The 21,359-nt window shown below is 31.7% G+C and overlaps 1 protein-coding gene across 2 annotated transcripts; it reads right to left on the bottom strand.

Annotated features, from left to right (window-relative positions):
• Positions 1 to 310: 310 nt before the first annotated feature.
• LOC107921412 (uncharacterized) lies at positions 311 to 3,830 on the bottom strand. Of its 2 annotated transcripts, XM_016851266.2 has the most exons (12): positions 3,714 to 3,830; positions 3,377 to 3,510; positions 3,102 to 3,168; positions 2,932 to 3,018; positions 2,731 to 2,847; positions 2,217 to 2,621; positions 1,731 to 2,143; positions 1,548 to 1,647; positions 1,393 to 1,452; positions 1,224 to 1,310; positions 1,003 to 1,131; positions 311 to 906 (listed from the first exon to the last, which is right to left on the bottom strand). In XM_016851266.2, exons 2-12 carry the CDS (start codon positions 3,457 to 3,459, stop codon positions 604 to 606), a joined length of 1,851 nt encoding a protein of 616 aa, XP_016706755.2. In that variant the 5' UTR covers positions 3,460 to 3,510; positions 3,714 to 3,830; the 3' UTR covers positions 311 to 603. The 2 variants fall into 2 exon arrangements, with proteins under 2 accessions (XP_016706755.2, XP_016706756.2); XM_016851267.2 differs by lacking the exon at positions 3,714 to 3,830 and having other exon boundaries at positions 3,377 to 3,616.
• Between the last annotated feature and the right edge of the window lie 17,529 nt (positions 3,831 to 21,359).

Raw genomic sequence — 21,359 nt, 5'->3', positions numbered from 1 at the left:
ATAATCTGGCCTATTCTTGTTTTCATTCATGGAAATGAATCAAGAGTCATTGATACTATTATGAAGTTTTTCAATGAAATCAGACTGTAAGCTGTTGTTTCACATTTCCTTTTCTTTAGCTGGAAAGATATTTGAATCTTGTCCACAAGCCTGAACATTCGAAGTTAAGAACACTTTATGAACCCATGTTTAGTTCCAATTTATCTATACGATTAATAGTTGACATATTTAAAGTTTGAGTTTGAATCCTATCATCTCCATCCCCTTCTCTTGTTCTATTTTAAAAAAAGAAGATGAAAACACTTGTATCTAATCATAAAAACTATGATGATGTTTTCAGTTGCAATATAATATTATACACAATCAATTCTCTAGCATTTAGGTGCATACAAGAACTTGAAACACAATTAGGAATGACAGCCAAATCACAACCTTGTGAATGGAGATTGTTTCTTCAGCTCATTTGATCCTCATTCTCTATTGCATAAACCAAACTGAACTGAAGATTGGAGCCAAGGGGGGGTTTGAGAAAGTTGCTGTTATGATTCATCTGTCATTCCAAAATCCCACCTTCTACACTCAATGCTTTTCCCAGATATCAAATCAGTGGAGTAATTCTTTTGAAAATAGATATCGAAATGCAAAGTTGTGGGAGATCCACTCAATGCTTTTCCCAGTTTTCCTCTTGCAACTCGGCTGAAGATTCTTCCTCACTGAATCAGGCATTAATTGCTCTACCATCTGCAACAAACCAGCTGGGCCAACATTTGAATCTTTTGCAAAATACTCCATAAGTTTTGGTAATAGAATTTTCTCTTCTTTGTTCACACTCCAATTTGCCTGGATGTACTCCATTTTTGCAACTTCCAGTTCCTGGAACACTCCCTTGGGTGTATATATACGTACCTAGAGTGTCATCATAAGTAAGTGATATAAATGGAATTAACATTTTACATACCCTGCAGCCATATAATATGAACTAATTCAGGGCAAACAGTGTACCGCAGGGTCCGAATAACTTCCTGAAGAAAGTGCAAAATACAGAAGAGGTTCCGGTGATTCGATTGTGTAAGCTCTTCGAGGATCTCTGGCCTTAAATTTGGTCTTTGAAGGAAACAAAAACCGAAGCCACTGCAAGCAGATGTTAGATGTCAGTTTCATCAGTGTCAACACAAACGAATAGTACCATTAAGTGGATAAAACTTTCAGGGAATGAATAGTACCTGTCCAGGACGAGGCAATCGGCATCCTAGAATAGAACTCTGTATTGTGTCTATGTTTATGGTCTCCCCCCCAACATCATAGGCAGCCTGGATCATACATAGGCTTGTGAATGCAATAGCAAACATCCATCCCATGATCATTGGTTAAACCAGAAAGAGTTTTGCTCACCTTGAGTAATAAGGACAATCTCTTCAGATTGTTTTTTGGAATGCCGTAAATCAGAAACGCCTGTAAGAACGAAATGTGTCGCATTTGCCCAAGGAACTTATTGGGAAAAGATATGAAAAAAAAAAGGATTGAATGTAAAGAAGATGAAACATTACATGCATCACCAGAGAATTGTGCACATTAATCCAGAAAGCTAGCTTCTCTTCATGTTTCATCCTTCTAACATCAACATCTTCTAGCTGGTAGACAAGTGACCTATAAAACACTAGATTTAGATTCTTACGTTAAAACTGACATGAGAAATAAAAATTGTCTATGGGATAGATAAAGAATTTCACCTATAATATTGGAGCTTATGTTCAATATCCTGTAACTTCTTACTATCTCTATGGATCCATTGGACCTTCACCATTGTGCAGTAAGGTCCACTGAAATCCTTAGGTTCCCCAATGCTGAAAGGGTTGTCAAAAGGTGAGTTGAAGGATGAAAATTTCCCACACTTTGGGCTCCACATATTAGTATCACCTTGACCTTCTGAAGTAACAACATCAACAAGGGATGAATGTGAAATAGGAGAAGGCAAGTAATCATGGTTTATCAAAGGTGGGTCTGCAAGTTCACAATATATGGCTGAAATGCTCTTAACCATCTCTTCAGAGAGCCAGTTTGATGTTTCAGTCACATGATCGTTAATACTGGTTCCTAAATGTTCTGCCAAGCTGAATCCATTTGAAGTATCCATCTGAGCTTGCTGGAAATCAAAACATCATAAGCATTGCTGTCAAAAGCCATTTAAAATGGAATTCACATTGATTCGATTTTACCTCCAACATGGACAAAGGCAGAGAATGGTATAGTTCTTCAGCTCTAGCCACAGCTCGTTGTGGAGAATTAACTGAATATGCCGATCGTTGGGAGAGCGAAGAATGACTCCGATAAATGCTTGAATCTAACAGTTTCTCAGCTCCCCAAACATCGTCGCATTCCTTTGGAGGATTTCCGATTGAATTTCGAGTGGAGACCAGATCACCAGACATGAAGTCATGTGTCTGAACCTCTTGAAACATTTCTTTATGTGCCATTGAGGTCGGTTTCAAATTTTCATCTATGGACTTTAAAGACAAGAATGTTTTATCAAATTTTTGACGGTACAATGAGAGAAGATATTTCTCCAAGTAGGCAACTTCCAGTTCTAAAACTGCAATATCCTTGATAAGTTCCTTGGCAGCCTGGTATATTATCATATCATGAATGAAGTACTAATTGAATCTAACTAACTAAAGGAAAAAAAGAAGTTACTTATAAATGAAAATAATTAAGCGAACTAATGCAATTTACTTTGGGGATTAAATTTTCTACTGCTGCATCATAGGTAAAAGGCTTATGGCTTAATGCCTTCTCCAATGTACTCCGAACCACAAACTGGTCCTGCAATCGTTCTTCAAGTCGCAGAATCTGCAGAAATATGAAAGATGGAAAAATATTGTAACTGCGATTTGTGTGTACGTCCCAAACCTGCAAAAGCTTTTGAATTGGTACCTCTTGTTTCAACGAGTTGTGAACCTCATTATTTGAAGTTTCAATCTTCTTAGCTTCAACATGGCCCTTCATTTGTTCCACTTCCTTCTGTGTAACAAAACCATATATAATCAAACAACTACGAGATGTATACTAGAAACAAGAGGAGCGCAAGGGTATGGAATTCTTACATGGGGATTAGAAGGTTCAAAGATTGTGTTTAACTTGTTCTTCTTGACTTTCTTCTGAAGCGGATCACTGACAATACAACAGATCGGTTAGCTGATGTTTTGCAATTATTTATTTCATCTCAAGCAAGCTTTTAAGAAGTCTCTGTGAGGGTGAAGGTGGAAACATAGGCATGCAATGCAACATTTTATCCAAAAGTTATGAAGGTTTTTAAGAGTAATAAAAGTGAAGAAGACAAATGAAATAAAGATGATATATTGGAGATTCAGACATATACCTGTTGGAGCGTTTGTGAGTTGCTTCCATGAACTCAAACTGGTTGAGATACGAACCCTTACCCCGCCATTTTACTTGAGGCATGGTGAATTGGTGATACCCCCAAGTTGGTTTAAAGCTAGAATAGAAAATTCACTGAGACAGCATTAAATGCACCAAAATACAACCATCAGATATTGACAAATTCTTAAACCCCATACAAAATATATAGATATAAGAGGGAAGAAACATCCAAAATCCGCATTAATTGCAAGGGAATAAAGTATAAAAAACCTGGTCATATAAGGTACACAAGAAATATTATGATAGAATGAGACTAGTCATGATCAAAAACGAACCTTGTTATAAGTTGAAATGAATAAAAAGAATAATTGTCATCTTTTAACATGCAGAAACATTAATTAGTAGAGAGAGCAAGGTTAAGAAGATGCATAGGTAGAAGAGCTATATATGTGAGGTGAGCTGTATACAAATATGCATGAAAGCGCAAAGGGTGCCCATAATTTTTGTTGTTGTTGTTGACTAGTCTCTTGTCTTAGAAAGCTATACCACCTTTGAAGATGACTTTTGGAATGGTGGGCTTTTTTCGCAATTTGCATTAAAAGAAGTAAATCAGTTGTTTGGGACTTTGTGGCCTTTTTGATTGATCGATCAGGACGATGCTATTTCAAAAAGTTGAACTCAGGCATTCAAAAAGGAGCAAAGTGACAAGAAACAAGGAGGCCATCGACTTATATATATATATTCATTTTGTTCATATAATATTCTCATCTCTCTATGAGACTAGGGATGCAAAACGTGAGGAGACCCTACTTGATTCCTTTTACTTTAATATTATTAAATTCATCCCTTCAAATGTGATGGTCATACATTCATGTATCACTTAGATTACATATTGTTGTTGCTTCATGAAAGAGAAATGGTACAGGAAGTAGAGTAGCATAAGTAAGGAGGCATGGAAATCATATATAGGTTGAGTGAGGTAACTTAAATTTTAGAATAAAAGAAAAACACTTAATATTGCAATCATGTGTGCGTCACACGTATGGTGCATCGTGAAAATGATATTAAATGAATTTGCATGGTGGGTGGGTGCACGTACTACTGTCGTCCCTTTTAAAATATATAAAAGAAAAGGAAGGTCGCACTTACAGAGAAAAAAGGAAACCGGAAAAGCCTCAAAAGGGCTGAAAGTTGAAGGTCAATCAATAATTACAGTTGCCTGTTTTTTTGTTTGAATTTGACTGCTTTCCTGCCCATTCCCTTTATCTCCATTCTATTCGTTTACATTAAACAGCTAACAACACCTGTTGGATTTAATGCCAAAAAGTTTCTTTGGTTTAAGATTTCCATTCAATTATAATTTTTTCAAGATTTGTCTAAATGGTATTGTCTTATCTTAAATTACTGTGTTGGAAAATATCGACATCACATATATAATAAAGGGTAATTATATTATTATTATTTATTATCATAATAGGTTTGCCCAAATTAAAAGTGATCTAATTTAGTTGAGATTTATTGGGCTTTAATTATTAAATAAAGTATGAGTCAAATATGTGTAGATACTCTAGTCCCAAATTATACATAAGATAACTTTTCTAATGTCACATCCTTAGAAAAGAGAAAGCCACCTTCATCTAGATTACTTATGTGTTAATTTGGAAAATCAAAACTGCAAGATCCGTAGATTTCAAGAAGTCGATGAATTCAGATACGCCTTCGCATTTAGTTTTGTTCTTGATGATTTGACATGACATATCTTAATTTATGATTTGTTAAGTTTTATATAAGATATTATTTTACGATTCTAACAAGCTGTAGAGTTGGGTATACCACTTTTCATGGGTTACGGTGCCATAAATAGAGCAAAATTAGAAAGGAGCTCCAAACAATTGATTATTGAAACATCAGTGCAGACACATTTTGGTAGTAGGGTTGAGAAAATATTATTACCACAAGCCCAACCTATTAAATAAAAAGCTATATCATTTTCTTCAAAACATCATCTCTATTTCATTCCCCTTTGGGTCCATAATTGATCAGTTTAACTCCGAACTGGCATTTGAATCATAAATCTACACCATTATAATCATTAAACTGTAATATAATGATATCATATGTATTAATGTATGCAACAAAGTTGGACTTTTATTGTTTTATAATTAATCACAACATGTTTATGTTTCAAAAGGAAAACAAAAAAGATCAACCAACTTCGAATTTTCATTTTGTCAGAATCAGACAATCGTAAGTGGAAAAAAAACAAACCAGTTTTCATAATCAACATCTAATTAAAAACAACAACCTTATTGTTCAACAAAAACATGTAGCAGTTATCGATGGAAGCTGACAGACATGCTTGTTGTTTAATCTAAAACGAACAAAAATTCCACCAACTTCAAAGACATAATTTTAGATTTATTGCAGCAAAATTTTAGCTTTTTTTTTTTTTTTTGAAAAATGAGGATTAGAAGATTCCCCATGTCTTCGGGATTTAGGATTATATTAATAGAAATTAAAATTGTGTAGGATCCATTTGAAAGCCTTCTGCTCTCTTCTCTAGATTAGTGTAAATTCATTGGAAGGTCAACCAACATCTCTAAGAAAACCTAAGCTTCTCTTCAGCATCAAAAGATTAAATTAATATTTAATTAAAGGGAAAATTATGATCTGGGTCAAAAGTTTGTATAGTTGATTTTATTTATCTATTATAATTTAATTATTTTTAGTTTTTTTTTTAATTTTTAAAACTGTGTATTTTTCAACTTTTTCATTGATTTTGTGAAATAATTTATTTTTTAAAATATGTAATGATATGAGATATATTTTGACATTTTTACGGTAAAAAGGAAAAAGAAAAAAATAGGTTCAAATCTATATGTCACGTTATCGCATGTTTCAAAAAATCAAGTCTGAGAATTAAAAAAAAAACTAACCTCAAAATTAAAATACACATTTCAGAAAATGAGAAACTAAAAATATAGAAATTAAATCCAAGAAAAAAAATACATAGCAGAGAATCCTCCATGTAAATGATGAAGAGTCAATATCGCCAAACCAAAATGAAGTTTCTTTAAAAGAAGCAGAATCGAATCTTAACGTCGAGATTAACAAACACTGACTAGTCTGTTGGATAGAGAGTCTTGACTTTGAGTAGAAACCCAAGAAGGAACACATGAAAAAGAGTTAACTTTGATGAACTTTCCAAAGCCTAAAACCGAGCAGCTTAGTCAATGCTAATGATAAGAGCAAAAAGTATCTGCTAGTTTCTCAGCTCTTCTTCTTATGCTCTTGTCTATTAGATTGAGACAATAAACCATCTTCTCCATATTTAAATTGATGGGCATTTATAGTCTAACATAGCTTATGAATTTGTGAGCTAGCATTGAAGTTCGAAGTTTGTGTGTTGGCCAAAAACAAGAAACCTAAGTTTGTGTTTGGGTTGGCATTAATTTAATTAGCTACTGCCTAATCAAGTCTTGGCCAACCTGGGGATAAAAGTATTAATATCATGGAACCATAACAAATATATGCAAGACAAGGGTCCCAAAGCATTATAAATCCACTTTCAATCCAACAAAATTGTGTTGATGCATGTCAAAGAAACATCTCTTGTTTCTTTCATCTCATTACCATATTTTTTTGGGTTTAACTCGCCTTAAACTTTTGGCTAAAAAAATAGAGATGGACACAAAAATTAGCTACATAATTGGAATAATTTTTCTACATTTGTGGGGCTTTACTCAAAGATAATTCATTATCAATCTTCAATACAAAATGTGTTTTAAGTTCACTCATTTATCAAGTTGTAATATCATTCTTATACATCACTAAGATCATTCTTTTACTAAAACTTCTCTCTTGAAAGCTTAGCTACAAACTGAACATGAAAACAATTGATATACAAAGTATTTACATTAAAAACAAGTTCCTAATTAACAATGAACAAATAAGCACTCTCTCAATCGTACATAATCAAATAAGCAAGTCCTCTTTAAATGGCTATTATATGGTTGCAATACTCCAATCAATGCTAACATGTGCTTCCCTAAATTGTGCTTGAATAAGTCTTCTAAATGGAACCAAATAACCACGGTTTTTTTTTCAGTGAATTACAAGAGGAGAGCAAAGCCCTAACAGCAACGCGACTAGTGCGACTCAAACCCAAGCCATACCTGATGCAATGAACACCCTGGCCATTAGGCCAACACATAGGGTTCAATAACCAGAAATCTTTAGAGATGAGACCTTTGTAGAAACATGATCTCTTTTTAAGGAAACATAATCAAACATAAAGTCTTTATATAATTTCCTTGCTTGACTGAAATTTAATGTGAACCAATCTATATAATTGCTACTTAAAATTCTCAACAAGATCTAAGAATTAAAGCTATGATTTTTCGGTCAAAAGAATGCGAATATATATAGCAAGTTACACAATTGTCCATTTGTAAAATGAGCAGCAACAAATAGTTCATTCGAGTCGTGCAAAATGGCACTAACCTTAAAAACAATCTTCATATCTGTGCTCCCCCTTAATCTATATAAGTAGCTATGAAAATAAACTATGAAATCAATAGTTAATGCAAAGAGAAGCATAGCATTAATGAAAGAAAAACATAGTGCCTAAATCATGGCAAAATTTCAAGTATCTCTGCATCAACATCCAATCTTAAGTACTATAGACCTAATAAGAGCTCACCAATAAACCATAAAACCAAAATAACCAGCAAAAATCCATCATCAGCACTCCCTTAACCCTATCACTCCTCCTACTTCGTTTCTCCCTTTTTTATTATTATTAAAAACCAAGGGCTAAGTCAAGTGTCTCGAGAAAAAAAGGTTAGCTTTATAGTGTAATACTCGTTTCTGCTTCTTATTAAGGAGATTAATATAGCTTTCCAGATGATATAATTGTTTATCAATGTAAGCCACATTCTTATCAAGATGTTTGTTTGGTCTGGTCGTATCAACATTGGTTGTTCTAGCAGCTAAGAATCTAATTGTAGTTTGATATAGCATCTCGCACTTTATAAAATCAAGTTAATAAATTTGTTAATTTCTTAATCAAAATTAGCTCAATTTTTTGTTTGTAAAATATAATGTGATGTAATTTAAATGTCTTATTTTTTTTTTAATTTTTAGTCATTTATTTCAATGTTTGATGTAGCATATTAAACAAATGATCAAGGACAATGCCAAGAATTTGGTTTTGGGGGCCAAATAAAAAGCATGGGGAAAAGGTAAAAAAAGTATAATTAAAAATAGCTTAAATTAAATACTTTATTACTATAAAAAACTAAAACTTCACCGGGAGTTCACTGTTTGCCCCTTTAGCTATGCTCTTGCAAATGATATATCATTTCTAAGTTATTTCAAATTGATATATTAATTCTTCAAATGTAGGCAAATTTTAATTTAATTCGTTATTTCTTAAAATTAATTCAAATTAAAGGTAAATAATTTATTTGATAAGTGATTTTTTTTAATTTGGACGGATTATTTACTAATTTAATTATTTGATAAAAATTTCTTAATTTTTTAGTTACTTTTCTTTTCCAAAGTTTGATCTACTCGAGATAAAATAAAATTAATTAAGAAAAAAATACATGAATTTAATCGTCAATTGAATCTTAATTTAACTGGTATTAACATTATTAGTGAGAGAATATAAATTTAAGCGTGCTAATTAAATTAATTATCCAAAATTTTGCTAAATAAATTTGTAAAAATATGATGTAATCATCGAAGGCGTAAAGCCGAAGGCATTTTATAGGCCGATAGCTGACAGGCTATAGAAACTCACATCCAAAATTTTCCATATCCATCGTCAATGTCCTATGTGAAGTATCTTGGTTTGATGTATTAGATTCATCGTGATTGTGGTTAGATATAATACACAGATTTGACAGGTGGGGCAAATTTGATTGGCTCTACAAGTTCTAAAGGCCAACAACATTCTAAGCATGAGCGTCCCAAAGGCTAATATTGACTTCATGCTCTTTGGGCCAAAACTTTCCATAACCCCATCTCAAATCAATTCAAAGAAGTTTAAAGGGGTCATAATTTTCATTGCAAATATATATATTCTTTCCACACATATTGTAGCAATTAACAAAATCATCACAAGCCAACATTTAAAACAAAAAAAAAATTTAAGCTTTAAATACAAAGGTTTTCACGAAGCCAACATACAAAAGAAAATTTTCTTTTACAAAAATAAAAATCACTTAAGTGCTTTTTAGTACCATGAGAATGTGTTGACACATTTGAGGCAAAGCGATTTTCATGGTTGCTTCTGTGGCTGAATCAATGACCGCATTTTTAGGCACTATTTTGTTGCCTTATTTGCCTATTTTAAAACTTGACAGATTTTAGAACAAAAACATTGGACTGATTATTTTGAAGATATTTGAACGAGTTAAGCCCATAAATTGAAGAACAATTGAGTTGAAATTTAAGATTTGAAGATATTTGAACGAGTAAAGCCCATAAATTGAAGAACAATTGAGTTGAAATTTAAGATTTGAAGATTGAATTATGACGACTTAAGGCAGATTACTTGTTAAACAAGGAAAGTCACTTTCTATAAGTTGAAGGCACTGGGTTAAATCCAAACTCTTATGGAAGTAGAATATTGTGATGATTTTTAGCTTTTTTTTATAGAGAAGTGGTTAGATTGTAATCCTTATGTAAATAAAACTTAAGTAGCAAATAAACTTATGTTTTGCCTAAGTTAAAATGAGAATCGAGAGAGAGAAAGACTTTGAGAGAGCACAAATCTATTCAAGTTAAGAACATGTATATGTGCATTGTTTTTTTAGGCAACCAAGAGAGTCTCTTAAGTTGCAAAACTAAGCTTTTGAGAGAGAAACTTAGTGGGAAAGTGATTTAATCTTTGTACAACGATGATGTCACTAAATTAGTGAGTGTGAGTAGAGGTGCTCATGGGCCGGGTCAAGCCGGGCTAAGCATGGTATCAACATACATTATGTTTGCCCAAGCCTGACCCGACTCGAAATATGAATTTAAAATTTTGCCCAAACCCACCCATATTTGCAATAGACTAACTAGAGCTCATTTTAGGCTCGCCCATATTATTTTTTAATTTTTTTAAAATTATTTATATTATATTATTTTAATATTTAATAATTTTATACAATTTTTTATTTATTGAAATTTTTTATATAGTCATCTTGACATTATTTTAATGTTTACATTAGTGTAGTATTATATATTTAGTATATGTTTATTTTTTAATATGTTCTAAATTACATAATATATCAAAATAACATAATATAAAGTATTATAAACTTAAAAATGGGTCGGGTCGGTCTCGGGCCTTAAATGTTCAAGCCCGAGCCTGACTCATATTTCAAACGGGCCCAATATTTTTGCCCAAGCCCATTTTTCGGGCCTAATATTTTTACCCAAACCCTCCCAAATTTTGGGCGGGCATTCAGACCTGGGCAAGTAGCTTGACCCATGAACAGGTAACACAACAAACAATCAGCTATGTCTAGAGCTTGCATGCATGTATTAAAAATATGGATAAATTGAATGAAACAGTGATATAGGCAAATTCAGATCATGAACATTAAAATGATAAACATTCACCCAAATAACTCCAACCCAGAAAAAAACTAGTTCATGGGTGGAAAAGTAAACACCGAATTTAAATCATTCATCAACATTTTAAAAACATTTGAATCACAAAAATCAGGAAAACTAAAGGCAGAACTGCAGGATTTCTCGCCGCACTCCAGCTTCTCTTCTATTTTCCGATCATTTGCGAATCCATAATAGATGTCTCTTTCCCTTCTTCACGTCTGTATTCTGCTCTTTGTAGCTGCTACGCTTCTTTCTCTGGAATTCTCCAATGGAGTGTTTTCTCTATGCAGAGAGAGGATTGCTGTCACCAATCTCTTTCTCACACAAATTCTTCTCCCTTTTCTTCTTCTTTATCCTTCTTTTATTGGGTAGATCTGTCCCACCTCAGCACACATTTTTTATTCCTTTTTTCAGGTTGGTTTTTCTGATACATGTCCAGCTGGCTGAGAGTGACGTGGATAGAGTGCTGAGTCATTTTTTCGGAATTGCCATGGCAATTCTGTTGGAAATCAATCTTGCCATTTGCCATGGCAATGTTTCACTTCTCTTATTTTCCCTTTTCATCTTCTTTCTCATCCTATACATGTATTCATAGAAAACCACACATTTCCTCCCCCAGTGATAAAAGTAACAAATAATGACCAATGTAGCGCAATTCAAGCTTTGTTATGCAATGTTCTAAAATTATCCTAAAAATATAGATGTATTCACTTAATTTCAAATAATTAATTCCATCTAGAGGCCTTAAATATAACTCTTTTCAAGAGTTATTAGTTACTCAACTAGTTGAGATTATTTTTTTGGCCCATGTCCTTTAATTGAAATAATGGAAGGGTCACCTAAACCCTAAAAATCGGTGAGACAACAAATTTAACCTTGAACTTTTACATAGCATATCAATTTGTTATAATTTTTTAAAAATAACCCTCAAATGTTACAAATGGTCTCAATTTAATCATAATTCTAAAAAATTCAAAGAAATATATAAAAATACATAAATATTTTAAACAAAATTTAATAATAAATTTAAATTTTATATTAATATTAATATTAAATAAAAATAAAAACCTCCCTCTTCCCACCCCGATCCCTCTCCCTCTTGTTAGTGCAATTTAATGAAAATAGACACACAAAAAAAACTATCTCAATTAGTTGGATGATCAATTTAAAAAATGAAATCATAATTGGATGACAAACAAAAATGGTCTATAATTAGATAACCCGTTATATAATTTACTCTAATATGTATTTAAATACGATTTATATTGTTTAGTTATTAGAATAACAATAATACTAGCTTAATTAAAACTTAATGGCAATAAAAAAATTAAAATAAGATAAAAAAAAACAAAAAACCTATCCCAACGATTTCTTTATCCTATTTTCGCATGTTTTAAATTATTCTTAATTTTTTTCAATTATATTAAATTATTAAACTAAAACCAACAGTCAATTGGTACAACCATCCAATCAAATTTGATTATATCAAAACTCCAAATTTTGAGTAATTTAATCATTAGGGAATTTCGTTTTTTCAATGACCAATTATGAAAGTTATAAAAATATTTTCTAATTATTTTCTTTTTTCTTTTTTTGGTCATAGGTAGCTAATAATGGAAATATGACTCAACATTGATACATTATATTAATTTAGTCTTACTTCTAGACGAAATAACCATCGGCGTTTACGCATTATATAATTTCATAATATTTCATAAGATTCACACTTAGATCATTCAACGACCCAAATTTTGAAAAATAGTCAATTCAATTCCCTGAAAGTAAAAAAAGTACTCACTTCGTCAATTCAACCCAAATTCAAGTCTAACAACTTTAAAAGAAATTTTAAGTTGGATTTGCTTCATCAATGACAACCAGCTCAAGCCAACAAAAAATGAGTTAATTGTGATTGAAAGATACCAACTTCTTAGCCATTTAAAGTATTAAGGAAATAAATGTATTTAGGGATTATCTAGTTTAATTATAAACATAATTTTTTTAAAAAAAATACCTTTTTATTTACAATTCACACATTGTGTATTAAATTATATTTTTATGTAAAAATAGGATAAAATTAGATAATTGTAAACATTGAAACCTATTTTTTTTTCATAAATGACTAAATTGACACAATGTGTAAATCTTTAGGGCTAAATTTGTTAGTGTCAATTTTATAAGTTGTCATATTATCTTTAGTTAACTATGTAACAGTTAATCAACAAAAACAAAAAAATCAAATAATTAAATGACTATTTTATAACTTTTCATAATTCGACTCATAATTGTGTTACTGACAGTGCAAAGATTTTTTTCCTTTAATAGAGAGAAAGAAATCATTTAAACAATAGCTTCTGACAAATTGATTTAGAAGAGCACACTTAACCAAAGGGGACGCCATCCCATGGTGTTCCCCCATGGCAAAATCTAGATTGGTTTAAAAGGGTTTGGCCTTATATTGGATTTTGTAGCACTAATTTTGAGTGGGTTTGATGGAATGCACACCATGTTTTGAAAAATTGAAGGCTAGGACATTATTGCAAGTGGAAGGATTGCAATCTTTTCATGTTTGAACCATGGGATTTTACCAGTTCAATCTGGTTTTGATCTGTATAGGTTTTAACTTATTTTTAACAAATTTTATTATTTTAGAGTTGTTTGTGGGTTAAATTTGTTTTCAGGCTTTTTTTTATCTCAATAATACAAAAAATCAAATTAATAACTTAGATGGTATGCCCACTAAATTATTTATCAAAATGGTATGGAGGGAATAGTAATTTTGGGTAGTGCTTGACAAGGTGGCTACGCCACCTATTTTTTCTCCACCATCATCGGGTCGTCATTAGGCCATAACCAGTTTGAAAAAAAAAACTAATATTGTATAACTTATACAAGTTAGGGGTTTGGAAATTTTGTTTTTTAATAGTTGGAGGGGGAGTGTCAGGCAACACCGTTTGGAGGGATGCTGTCAAGCGGCATCAAAACCCTATATATATATATATCAAATTTTTGTGTTTTCTTAAAAGGTTGTAGAAGCTACTGAAAAGAATAAAGGGAAAAAAATATTTTGTAGAAAAGGAGAAAACAAAGAAGAAAAGAAAGAAAGAATTGTAAGGTTAGTACAATAATTAATTTTATTATATTATATTTTTTTGCAGTAGAATCTTGTTTTTCAAATAATTATTGAGAAATTTAATTATTCTTAATTATTTTTACAGATTTAGTATTGAAGATATATAATTAGTTCTTCGTATACGTTTATTTCGGTAGAGTAATTTTACGAACAACAGTTTGTTGTATATTTGAATCTCGCCAACAAATAGTAATGAGATGTAATAGAAATGTGTATGTTGATTATATAAAAGAAAGGATCAGTGCAAAAATTGTTAGACGTTGTGGGAGGAGAATGTCGAAACTATTCTACAAATTCTAAGTTTCGTCAAATCCCATCAAATTTACCAAGATGGAACTTGTAGACAATGAAGACATGAAAATAATGGTCGCACTTTACTACCCGACTGAGAGTGTGAACACTGAATCGATTCAGTTGTTTGCTGAGTTAGCTGATGTGGAGCCAGTTGAATATTTCACTCCATTAAGTGAACAGTATGGAGTTCAAGATTCGTGTACGGAGGTTTCGAGAGCGTCTGTCAATAGGTGATCGTTTGCATGTGGGTTTGACATCGATCTTAATGCTCAACCTACGTCTGAGAACCTTAACTTGGGTCCTCGTTTAGAAATACAATGTAACACCCCTAACCCGTGACCGTCGTCAGTTTGGGGTTATGAGGCATTACCGAACCACAAATCTTAAGTCTAAATTTTAGCTAATAAATAATAAAACCGGGTTTTTTTACAAGAATAATATAAAAAATAAAAAATTGCCAAAATGTTATAACTTTTTTTTATTTACCAAAAAATATTTTTTTATTTACCAAAATACATCCAAAACAAAACAAAAAACAAAAAAAATAAAAAACAGAAAAAAAAAACTGGATTGATTTGACAACTCCCTGGGTGGAGGGAACACTGTTGGCGGGACCAAACAAGGGTTCCCTGTTGGCGGCACCACTCGTGTTATAAACACGAACTCTATCCAGCTGAAACAAGAAAAATCAGAAGAAAAAAAAAAGAAAGAAGAGGTGCTGCGGAAAAAAAGAGAAAAAGAGAGAAAGAGAAGAGAAAAATCAGGTATTTTTTTTAAAATAAATGCCCTAACCGAAACTTTCATGTTGGACAGTCGTCCGGATCGGGTCGTAATTGACCTAATATTGTAAAATTTTCATGTGTAATGATAAAAAACTATACAAATGATTATGATTACATTGTATCCAAATTAAGTTATAAAATAGTATATGGCGTTTGGAATTATTAATATTATATCGAAAATGGAGGCATATAACCTTAAATTAAGCTTTAATATAATGCAACTTTAAAATAATTAAATTGGTAAAAAGAAATTGAACAATAACCACAATAACTGAAACTAGAATAATTAAATTAGAATAATTAAATTGATACAAAAAAGTACAAACGTGCTAATGTACAAACATGTGCCATACACCCCTAAAATTGATGGTTCGATGGTGTAGTCCTAGGGGTATACCTATTCCTAAGGGTATTTATTAATCACGGTTTCTATTTATTTAAAAAGGATAGACGTACAAAGAAATAATGTTATCGTAAAATTTTTTCTGTAATTTAACACTATCAAGACTCGTACCGAGTTTTAAGGGGCCGTGTGAGTGTTTTGAAGAATACTCCGGATGCACGGTTGATGCCGTACTTAGAGCTAGCCGGATTTGGGTCCGTAGCACAGATCCGGTACACCGTATTGCGCTTTGATTTATTATCTGCGCTAGTGGAGCGGTGGCGCCCGGAGACCCACACTTTTCATTTTCCGTGCGGGGAGTGCACGGTGACCTTGGAGGATATAGCGTTGCAGCTTGGGCTCCCAATTGACGGGAGTCCCGTAACGGGATTATCTGCATTTACCGATCCGGATGCACTTTGCTATCAGCTTCTAGGAGACTCACTAAGGGACGGTGAGTCATATTTTTCGGGCGTACAATTTACATGGTTGAAAGCCAAGTATGGACAATTATCAGCGACAGCCACTGAAGGCGAGTTGTTGTGTGCTGCTCGAGCGTGTGCTATGATTTCCTCCCTATTTTTACTACACCACCACCTGCGCCAAATGATAATGTCGGTCGTCGCGGGCACCCAGAACGTGACCGTCGACCTCCGAATAGGTATACCCCTAGGACTACACCATCGAACCATCAATTTTAGGGGTGTATGGCACATGTTTGTACATTAACACGTTTGTACTTTTTTGTATCAATTTAATTATTCTAATTTAATTATTCTAGTTTCAGTTATTGTGGTTATTGTTCAATTTCTTTTTACCAATTTAATTATTTTAAAGTTGCATTATATTAAATCTTAATTTAAGGTTATATGCCTCCATTTTCGATATAATATTAATAATTCCAAACGCCATATACTATTTTATAACTTAATTTGGATACAATGTAATCATAATCATTTGTATAGTTTTTTTATCATTACACATGAAAATTTTACAATATTAGGTCAATTACGACCCGATCCGGACGACTGTCCAACATGAAAGTTTCGGTTAGGGCATTTATTTTTAAAAAAATACCTGATTTTTCTCTTCTCTTTCTCTCTTTTTCTCTTTTTTTCCGCAGCACCTCTTCTTTCTTTTTTTTTTTCTTCTGATTTTTCTTGTTTCAGCTGAACAGAGTTCGTGTTTATAACACGAGTGGTGCCGCCAACAGGGAACCCTTGTTTGGTGCCGCCAACAGGGTTCCCTTGTTTGGTGCCACCAACAATGTTCCCTTCACCCAGGGAGTTGTCAAATCAGTCCAGGTTTTTTTTCTGTTTTTTTTGTTTTTTTTTGTTTTTTTATATATTTTGGTAAATAAAAAAAGTTATAATATTTTGATATTTTTTTATTTTTTTATATTATTTTTGTAAAAAACCCAATAAAACCACAATCGAATCATGCACTATGTTTATAATTATACATATATATGTAAATTATTGAATTTAGCAGAATTAAGTGTATATATATATACATAAAAAAAATTCAAACAACCAAATTTTGCATACTTAACAATCAAGTTAAATTCATATACTAACCATTCAAATATAATAAAGGTATACATTTTATCAACTTAAATAAATTAAGAATTTCATTATAATTTATTCAAGCATATAATCTTACTATTTCCAAGAAACATTATATATATTAATTATGGTAATATAACACTCAATCAAATTTAACAAAAGCTTCAAAATAAGTTTAATTATTAACGAAAATATTATGGTTTATCAAACCGATTTCAAACTTAAGGAAAATAATCCATTTCCACTTGGCTACCCAGATACTCATGATTTGAGTCTACACAAGTTTATTAAACAAACCCATATACATTCAATTTAATGTTATTTGATCCATAGTCCAAGTACTTTCAAACATTTACAAATCATATATTTAAAATACAAATCCGATTTTTCATGCATCATTATTAATTATTTAACACAAACCTCAACCATAACCGAATTTACGTGACTTAAGATAATATCATGTGATCCTACTAATTTTCCCTATTTAAAACCAATTGCACACTCTAGCATAGCAATTATTGTAATACCCAAAAAAAAAATTACTACAGTAAGAAAGTAAGATAATATTCCTGATATAGTAAAATAAGGAAATAAAGTGATAAAAAAGGGTAGTTTTGAGTTATGTCAACATTGAGAAGTATATTATGACATATTAATTCAAGAAAGGATTAAATCGCAAAAGTGAGAAAAGTTTTGTGGCCCAAGAGTAAATACTCAAAATTTAAGGGGTTAAAGTGTAAATATGAAAAAATTGAAGGACCAATAGTGCAAATATTTTAAGGGTAGAATAATCTAGAAACCAAGGAAAATGGATGAATTAGGACCAAATTGAAAAGGTGAAGAATTTTGAGGGACTAAATCATAATTTTACCAAATTAAGTGATGACTCAAGGATGAAATTTTAAAAGAACATAAAGGGAAAAATGGTCAATTAGAAGAGAGAGAAATCTAGAAGGCAATGATGATATTGGTGATATTTTAGATTAATTAATTAAATAAACATTAGTTTATTAATATTTTAATTTGATTTTTAAATGATATTTTATTATTTTATTATTAATTTATTTAGTATATATATATGTGGAAAGAAAGATGAAAAGCAACCAACCCATCATCTTCCATGCATCCAACATGAGGAGAAGAGAGAAAGAAGGAAAGTTTTGCTTTCTTTACAATTTGGTCATTCCTCCAAAAACTTACCATTTTCACCTAGAAATCAAAAGAATTTCCATATCCATCAAGAGAGAAAGATAACAAGGAGACTACGAGGAGCTAGAATATTAAGTTGGATTCAAGAAATTGAAGCTGGAGGAGAGAGAAAATCAAGTTAAAGATTGAAATCAATAGGACAAGGTAAGAACATTGAGATTTCAATATATTTTTAAGTTTGATATTATTGAAATAGCATGGAAAAGATGTTATAGTAGAGTTTTCTTATATAAAGTCTTATGTTCTTGATATATTAGTGAAGAGAAATAAGTGAAAGTGATGAAAAATATTATAGAGAAAGGGAATAAGGAAGTTATAAACTTAGTAATTAAAATTTTGCACTAAAACAGTTTTGGACAGCAGTAGTAGGTTAACTTTGAAAAATCACCATAAATTGTGGAAATGAAATTATAGGATGAAAAAAATATGGAATTAAATCTTACTGAGTCTAGTTTCTCATAGAATAAACGGTGTAAGTAATGGAATTGTAAATCATGAGATATAATAGATTTTGTGAGACAAGGTCAGAATGATTTCGGGTTCCCCTGTTCTGACTTTGGAAAATCATAAAAAAATTGTACAAAAATAATTATGGGTTATAATTTATATTTTTAAAATCCTTAAAGAGTCTACTTTCAATATAAATAAATAGGTATATCATCCAAATTTTTTACAAGGAGATAATTAAGTTTTAGTGAAGAAGGGTCGGAACTGTCAGACAGCAGAACAAAGGTGACTTTAAAGAATAAACTGTACTTATTGGATAAACCAAAAATTCTAAAAATTTTATGGTAAGAAAATATGTGAGTCTAGTTTTATATAAAATTAAGGGACCTCAATTTTGAGTTCTGTAGCTCAAGATATAAATAATTTAGTGTCTATGACTCAAGTGGACAACTTTGAATGAATATATAAATAAATGGTGAAATTATAGATAATGTTACATATAAGCATGTTATATACATGAAGGATGTGGAATGGAGAGGAGGAGGAGGAAAATATATGATTATTCAACTAGCATGAGTTTTCATTAAAAATGACCAATTTACATGTTTTAGGTTCATGGACTAAATTGAACAAATATGAAACTTTAAGGGTAAATGTCAAAAAGTGACCAAATTGTATGAAATGAATTGTTTTATTATTTAAATTAGTAAATTGAATGAAATATTAATTTAGATCAAGATTGGGTGGAAATTCGAGAAAAATAGAAATTTTCGAAAATGTTCCTGAATTTTGCTATTTCTGCAATTTAGCCTGGTAAGTTCGTATGAACTATATTTTGTATAATTTTAATAGAAGTGAATGCTATTTGGTAATGAATATTATATATATATGTGTGTTTTATTATTGGAATTGAATTATTATTGGTAATAAGTATAATTATTAGATGTTTTGAAATGATTATCGGAAGCTCGATTGGGTTGGAAGCTTGTTGGAGATATGTCACATTATCCATTGGTTCTATTGGTAATTTTGGATGATTTGATTCTGGTTATAATGACTTGTATAAGTTAAATTGGTTAATGTTAGCTCATAAATGTTTTGATTTTGATTGATTATAAATCTGAATGCTTGATGAAATGAAATGTCTGAAAATTAATTTGTAAACTCCGGTAATGCTCTTTAACCCTATTCTGGAGAAGGATACGTGTTAGGGGTGTTACAATTATTCTATACTATAGTATCAAATCAATGTGGTCAAACTATTACCAATCATCTATTACATTATACACCCAAAACAAACCTATCCTTAACTAATCAAATTATCTATCAAAAACCAATATTTAAACAACAAATCATATATCGGTTTAAATGCATATAACCGAATTAACCATTTTCATGCATACTCATAATTGCTCAAACATAATTCATTTCCCAATTCCACATTCCATTTCATTATCAGGTTAATCTAAGCTGCAAAACAAATATTACCTTTATAACTCTCGATAATCTCATTAAACTATCAAACAAAAATAAACAATCACAAACATATACATAAGCATTAACATTTTAAAAATACAACTCAATGAATTATACAAACCCTTTTAAATTTTATAAACACACCTCAAACCAAATCAATATACAACCAAACATTTAAACATTCCTTTACTCTATCAACATTACATAAATAATTCCTCTCCAACATTTACAAATACACTTCTATTTATAAACCATATCATATATTCATTTTGATACCAACCAAATAAGCCATACATAATATTCACATGTAAAATACTATCTGTAAGGCCCAATATTTGTCCGGCCTGTAATAATAATAAACCAAATCAACATTTAAAAGTCCAAAGTCCAAATACATGGGCCCAGCATGTCCCAAATCGTTTTAATCTAATACCCAACTACACCAAGCCCGACTAGCCTAAACCCTAGCCTGACTACCCCTGGCCCAAAATCGAAACCCTAGGGTTTCTAAGATCTCAGCCGCCGCTCCAGCAGCCTCCAGCACGACGCTCCTCCCCCACGCGAGACCCTTTTACGCGCGTGCCGAGTCTCTGCCCTTGCGTGCATCTCTGTACTGCCAACGAGACTCCTCCGTACCTGCAACACACAAAGCAACAAAAGACAGACACAAACAGATAACAAACGATGGCAGCGAAATAGGAAAAAAGAGGAACAAATTGGTTTTAGGGGTCGATTTTTATTTCTATTTTCTTCTGTGAATCTGGCTATAAAAAGATCCATTAGGAATATTGTAAAAGGGGACCCTCACACACAGAGAGAAAACAAAGATTGTATCAAAAAAATATTTAAAAGAAAAGGAAATAAAAAAAACAGTTTCAAAATAGGTGATCTTTTCTTTTTTCTTATTCGGTTTTCTCTACCGTTTTCTTTTTATTTTTGAATCGTGTATAAACAAAAGAGAAAGGAGAGGGTTTACCTCGAAAAGCCTTCAGATCCGCGCGAGGAGGAGCTAAAAAGCCCCTAGGGCTACAGCTCCGACCACCGTTGGCGGTGTAATCGCGGCGGAGATGTGGCAGACTGGCGGC

This window comes from Gossypium hirsutum, chromosome D01 (genome assembly GCF_007990345.1).
Source record: "Gossypium hirsutum isolate 1008001.06 chromosome D01, Gossypium_hirsutum_v2.1, whole genome shotgun sequence".
NCBI classification, from domain to species: Eukaryota; Viridiplantae; Streptophyta; class Magnoliopsida; order Malvales; family Malvaceae; genus Gossypium; species Gossypium hirsutum.
Note: the sequence above shows the minus strand (reverse complement) of the source record. Positions and strands in the feature narration are given on the sequence as shown.

Coding starts and splice junctions, on each gene's coding strand:
- LOC107921412 (XM_016851266.2), bottom strand. CDS start 3,459: ATGCCTCAAGTAAAATGGCGGGGTAAGGGTTCGTATCTCAACCAGTTT. Junction 2,848..2,931: donor ACAACTCGTTGAAACAAGAG/GTACCAATTCAA, acceptor ATATTTCTGCAG/ATTCTGCGACTTGAAGAACG. Junction 2,144..2,216: donor TGCCTTTGTCCATGTTGGAG/GTAAAATCGAAT, acceptor TTTGATTTCCAG/CAAGCTCAGATGGATACTTC.